Raw genomic sequence first — 6814 nt, 5'->3', positions numbered from 1 at the left:
GGAAATCAAACTAGACATAAATGATTTATATAAATTCAGTTCGTAATGGAAGAGATAGACTTCCAAACCGTGTTTAATCAGAGGTTTTGGCTGCGTACGCTATTTTAAGTCGGCAACTTACTTTTTTTTTATTATTCTTCATACTCGATAACAAAATCAGATGGGATGCTCTACAGCATTTAGGATTATTGACATAAATTCCGTTCGTATGGAAGCTCTAACAACTTTCGAACGTGTTCGGTCGGAGGATTTGGTTGTACATGCTATTTTAAATCTTCAACTTACTTTCGTTTTATATATACTCAATAACAAAATCAGATGGGGATGGCATTCAGAATTTCATCCTGCAATCTTGTCAGTATGGTTTTGAACACTCATCCAGCATCACCTTTCGACTCAAAATAGTTAACTCACGAGCTCTCCACCTTCTCTGGTTCCGAGGCGATGTGGTTAGAGGTTCTGTTTACGATGCAAGTTCATGAACTGACATGGTCACACCCCTAAGAAATATTTGATAGAAATTTATTTTGATTGCTAAATCAAGATGTGGCAACTGAAATTTTAAAATACCACCCCCTTCCCTTAACTTTTAAGTTTTGTATAATACCTAAATTGTTTGACACTGTCCACAGCAGCGTTTCTACCTCCTAAGGGTTCTGCGGAAACTAGAGATAGCTCACTTTTGATATTTTCTTTAATTTCATATACGTAATATAATTAAACACGCGCGACATATTCTTCGTTATTGTAATAATGTAAAATAGACATCATCCTACCTAACCCATTATTAAGATGAAAATAAAATAAGAAATATATAGTACATGTTTTTTTCGCAGGGGTTCCTTGAGACATAAAATTTATTGTAAAGGTTACGCAAGGGTAAAAAGGTTGAGAAACACTGGTTTAGAGTAACTTTATTTGCACCATAACACGCACTCAATAAAGCAAGCATACCAAACCAAATTCGTTTCAATACTTTGCTGTGGTGAGCTTATCAGGTGTAAAATTCAGTATCATGATTAGATAATACAAAATCGACAGCAGTCTTTCACACATCAGTTTGGGTAACTTATGTTATTCTCCGACTGTGTCTAGCATGTTAAAACTAGTCTCAATTGACAAGTTGCCTGATTTCGGCCACTGACGCTGGGAAATTCAAGAAAGCAGAAAACCATTACAATGACAATATTGGTCCAATTAGCTATTAGGGGGTACACTCTACAAAGTAATTTCATTAAGTATACAACTTCCATTGGCTTCTTAGCATATATATTTTTAAATTCTACGAATAAAATTACTATACAGTATTGAAATTCAATTTCATCATAAAATATTCTGATAGGTGATTCGCTCATTGGTTTTGGGGATTTCCCAATACAAATTTACTCAGTAACCCTTTCTTTAGCAAAACAAATTTTAATTAATTCACATCAGTAAATCGTCCGTCCATAGTTACACATGACGTTTGCATTCTTTATGCCCAATCTTTGGCAATTTCATCTTACAAAATAAACTTATACTAAAATGAGCAGCAGAATCTGCTGCTTATGCCTCTTGCGCTTTGTAATAAATTGTATTCTACACCAATTTTATTCCAGTGTCTGCCACTTGCTTAAGGTGTTCTGGGAATTTTCTAGTGATGGAAGTGAAGGAACGGAGTCCTGATGTTTGATGCTATCTCTGCAATAATACTCAGGAAATAAAATCGCCACAGCAGGTATACTCGACCAAAAACTCGTCACTAAATTTGATACAACAATGTTGCCTGTCGTCACTTGTTCCATCCTAAATTAAAAAAATATTCTCTGAACAGCCACATATAAGCCAGGTCAGTAAAATCACAGACACCAGTAGATGCATCGGTTGGGTCAGTTAACCCAGTCTAACTTTGCTATACTTACAAAGAACACTGACAACACCCAATTTCCGTTCATCAGTCACTAGCACCAGGCGGGCAATGCCATTTCATTGAAGATCCTCCTCGATTCTTGCTTGGAATATGGGTAAGGACACACCATACTACGCCGAGTGAATTTGTGACAACCGAAGTTCCCCTTGCGAGCTTCGGTGTGGTTGGTGAAGTCATAAGAACAGCGTTGGAACATGTCCCTTCCCTCTTCCTCGTTGGCTTCAACCATGAACTCCATCTTGTGTCCGTGGATATTGCAGGCATCATCCTTGAAACGCTGGCAATCGAACAGGTACCAATGTTCCAACTTATCACCCACACTGGACATCCTCCAACTCCCTCCCCATGTGAAAGGGTCGTAGGGCGTCAGTCGATTGTGGTTGTACTTCTTCTTCGTCAGGAGAATACGCGTGGCCGTGTACGTGGGTGCAGTTTTCATCTCCACCAGGTAAAAGTATGGAAACATCTGGATCACAGAGTTCATGTCCAGTTCGAACCTCACATTCCCATAAAAGTCGTGTTCGTCAGCAGAGGCCGACTTGGGACTGAACCAAATCACCCGGAGAGGCGTGAGAGGGTCCCCTGGAGGCAGCTTGGAGGGGTTCAGGGTGGAGAAGTAGTTGACGGGCAAAGGTGTGAAGCCTTCGTCCCGGAAGACCTTGGCGCCATCTTCGAGGTGGACAGTTCGGGAAACGTGGCTGAAGGAGAGGTAGGCCGAGAGCCCCTTGTCAACCCGTGGGTCTTTCTGGTCCGGTTTCCATAGGATCATGTTGTCTTCTTTCTTGAGGAACACATCATTGCGGTTGGACAGCATGGTTGCCTGGAAACGAGAGAATATTTGTTACCCGTGCAACAAGAAGACCTTACTAACACTAGTATTATGGCCGCTACATAAAAAAAGAACAGACAGCTGGTTGAATATATTTCCTTAATATCGTTCCACTTCGGTTCCGAAGTACATTCCCAACCCATCAATCCTACATTGAAAAAGTCTTCGTAAATAAAACTCCCTATTACACACTACCCGCCAAGTCTGATACGAGACTTCATCCTCCCCACCACCACGTAAGACACAAAATATTTCCCTGGTTTACAACTATCAGCGTCAGACGTTATTGATGGCACTTGTGTTGTGCTCCATAAGCCTAGATAAAATAGCAAGACGCCAGCCACAACAAACGTAGAGTATACGTCGTGTATAACACAGGAACATACATATACGAAGGCTTTTTCCCCCTTTCAAGGGAAAAAGCCTTGCTATATGTATATGTTCTTGTGTTATACACGACGTATACTCTACGTTTGTTGTGGCTGCCGTCTTGCAATTTTATTTAGCAAGAAAACATCTGCTATCTCTGAGGGTCCAATGTCGGCAGCGAGATTGCAACGGAAATCCCGGTTGCCCAACGAAGTGCATACGACTTACCTGGTCTCCACGGTAACAGCTTTAAATGAGCCCCTACTCAGTTGGTAGTAGTGACGTTGCAAGGAATATACGAACACACACACAGAACTCAGTTATTCTCCCACTATTTTGGATATGAACACTGAAGTTGGGGCATTGAATAATTCATAAAACGCCTTGGACTACATTCATATTCATTCAACCCGGCTTAGCTGTACTATGTATTCTCACTTCCCCTCCACGGAATAACTAAATTAATAAAATGAAGACGATCACGATAGTGTAGTACCAGGGTGCCGTGTACATAACGTTTCATAAATCCTTTGCTACGGGGCTTCTTTTTTTGGCAAACGATCTATTATAGATTTTCTAAGTGGGATTCACCATGGCAACGGCGTCTTTTTTTTCCTATCCAATCTTGAGGTAACAGTTCACGCATAAAACTTAAGCGGTGTCCACGTCATGGCACTGTTGTGAGTGGCGGTGCCCAGAGATGAAGCGAGGGTACCCCTGGTCCCCTAGTCAGCAGGGGCCTGTGGGAAGGGGGAAGGATTCCTTTAGGGAGATGAGGGTTACTTCAGAGCGGGATACGGTGAGTGGAGGGTTGAGATCAAGGTGAAGAATGGCAGTAGCAATACATCCTGGGGTATATCTCGTCTCTTCCGTGCAATCTTACGACGAAAGACAGCGGTACTTTTTTTTTTCTTTTGTAACTGATAACTAAAACGTTTTTGCTGCTTGAGTTTTGCTACGTGCCTAAGTGTATAATGTCGTGAGGTTTTGTCTTTTCTGGAGTATTTTTGTCGTGTTTATGTTGAGTTTTGCCATGGGTTCAATGTAACCATGAATCGTTGGATCTAGGAAAATACAAGTCCATATCTTCGCTTACTTCATACCTATTCGTATTTAAACCAAGTGAGGAATTACATGACCTATGGTCCTTGTTACCTCACCATCCCAAATTCCCTAATGGCCCATGCCCCTTCTCTTGTAACCACACAATGACCCACTCTGTATGTTGGGCTCACAGCTTCTCCCTAACCCACCCACTCTACCCCTACCTCAAACACACACTTGTGCATGTTTCATTACATCCGCCATACATTGAATCTCTTCTCGTTGTAACAAGTTATCGTGAATCTTAAAGCATACCTAAAACCACACTTCACCACTGGCAATTTAATATATAATTACTTGTACACCCGCGTTTTTTATGTAACATTTTAGTGTCAGGCGTTATTTGTATACGGTATGGTGTGGATCGCCATGATTACGCGTGAGTAAATAAGTCTAGATCACGTGGTATTTAGTATTATCAAGAAGTTACAAACGAGCAGCTTACTCCTTTGGTTGCTTGTAATTTAATTGTAATGAAAAAAAAAACTTGTCTTTCATCATTCACGCGTGATCATGGTGAGCAAAACTATGGCGGTTATGCCCCAACTGGCGACGCATTACACCAATTCCTATTCTCCTCTCAAGGTCACGTGATCCGTTTCCTTTTTCATTCTGGGATTACCCAGACATTTGCTGTTGTCAAGTACCTACTGGCGTTTACCACAATACAATATTACTACAAATATTTATTTCTGCAACATTTGTCTTTCTAAATCTACAATTAGGATATTAAAATATTGAATATCCACATTCTGTGCCACATATATATATATATTTCACCTGTAAGGACAATTCAAAACATCGTAATGCTAATCTAGTATTTAGTGCACTGAATTCCAAGACAAGCTGTAATGCCTCCGCGGGAAACTTCTATTGGAACATCCATCTTAAATATTTAATTTCATGCTTTAAATTATAGGCACACATGCTACTAGAGAATAGCACACAATAATTCCAGTATATTTTTAGATTATATTTAAGCGTCACAGTCAAATGTTTCGTCCCTGTAAATGCAATACTGTATTATCAAATATAAAACACTGCTCAAATTAAAGAAAAGACATGTTATTAAAATCTCTTGTAATGCACTCTTCATCAACAAATTCATAATATTGTCGACCATTACGATAATGGACCATTCATATAGTAGGAAAATCGAACCAGTCCAATAGTGATTCACATTAAACAACATGAAGCATGGCAATGAGCATGTTGCGCTGAATGCAAATGCCAAATGTACGTCGTAAAAATTATGGACATCACTTTAATACCTCCGTTATCTAATACTGCTGGTTTACTGGCAGTCCTTAGTAACGAAGATAAGTTTATAATATAACTACATACGATAACTCTTACCTACACGTTAATGCGAGAACAGAGAGAACACTGCACACCCCTAACCTTCTCGTACTGCACTGGTTTAGTTTGGTATAATTGGTACGCCTGTTGGCGCGATGTATTTAACCGTTGCTAGTCGAGTTGCCATAGATGTTATACGGCATCGAATTTTCCCCCAAAACAAAGTAGTCCATTTCCCATTTTCTACCAAATTTCACTAAGTGCACTATGCCATCAACATTGAGATATTATATTTTACAATCTACTGGTGAATAACACAATATAAAAATAATTAGAACAATAGAGAATTTCTGTCAAACGTTGTTGACCTCAAGAAAACCAACACCGAAAGTTGCTCGTTAGTAATTTTCATGCTCATTTCCCTAAAAGTTTGCTGCATGAAAAGAAAGAGTACCGTGGAACTTAGTAGATTATATTACCATAATATCAAGGTATATAGGTATTTTTAATCCAACAAATAAATGGGTTAACTATGAGTAGGAGTGAAATGTTTCCTCATTCAGACAATGTGGAAACAGTAAAAATCCTAGAACAGCTAGCATTGTGATATCAACACATACGAACATTTCACGGAGCAGAACGTTTTGATCGCTTTGAAAGTAAGATGACCTCTGTACTATTATGATATAAAATAATAACAAGGAAATGAAGCATTTCTTCAACACCAGGTATTTAATTATATTGGTTGGACAATGGAATTTTGAATAAATATAAAGACAACACCATACACCCAGCTATTCGGAATTTGAGGGAACTTTATGCAGGAAATGTTTCATTTAATATTGAAGTAGTGCATTATTTTTACAGATTATTGTTTAAGTAAGTTTTATGTTTAATCATTATATACGCTGTAAAATAGTTATTTGCCAATTTTTTGTAACCACACTGCCTGTACAATTGATTAATTCCTGTTTCACAAAAATTCTACACTCAAAATACCTCCAGTAGGCCTCCAATTATAAGATAGCTCATTTAAGGATTGTTTAAAGAAAGACAAAAGTACGCATTTATGCGAAGATAGACTGGTTTTCATTGTGTTTTTGTATATTCAGAGGAGTGAAAGACGTGATCCTAAATTTTTCATATATTATAATTAGCGAATGTTATTGTCTTAAATTCACAATTCAAGGGTAAATATGATTTGAAATACCACTTCCACTGATCAAGGGCTGTTGAAAATTACAAGAATATGTCTTTATTTCGAAGAGGTGAATTAATTCGAATCTTTATATAAAACTTGTGAA

General features: G+C 38.6%; 1 protein-coding gene across 3 annotated transcripts; it reads right to left on the bottom strand.

The window, feature by feature from the left end:
• Window positions 1-898: 898 nt before the first annotated feature.
• Window positions 899-5698, bottom strand: LOC143024773 (uncharacterized). 3 transcript variants are annotated; one of them, XM_076183924.1, is made up of 2 exons: window positions 5568-5698; window positions 899-2729 (listed from the first exon to the last, which is right to left on the bottom strand). In XM_076183924.1, the coding sequence occupies exon 2, from the start codon at window positions 2721-2723 to the stop codon at window positions 1941-1943; it is 783 nt and encodes a 260-aa protein (XP_076040039.1). In that variant the 5' UTR covers window positions 2724-2729; window positions 5568-5698; the 3' UTR covers window positions 899-1940. The 3 variants fall into 3 exon arrangements, with proteins under 3 accessions (XP_076040039.1, XP_076040040.1, XP_076040038.1); XM_076183925.1 differs by having other exon boundaries at window positions 5572-5647; XM_076183923.1 differs by lacking the exon at window positions 5568-5698 and adding an exon at window positions 3699-3850.
• Window positions 5699-6814: the final 1116 nt, after the last annotated feature.

The sequence above is a fragment of the Oratosquilla oratoria genome, chromosome 4, assembly GCF_046742065.1.
Source record: "Oratosquilla oratoria isolate Oo_2021 chromosome 4, ASM4674206v1, whole genome shotgun sequence".
Taxonomy (NCBI): domain Eukaryota; kingdom Metazoa; phylum Arthropoda; class Malacostraca; order Stomatopoda; family Squillidae; genus Oratosquilla; species Oratosquilla oratoria.
Note: the sequence above shows the minus strand (reverse complement) of the source record. Positions and strands in the feature narration are given on the sequence as shown.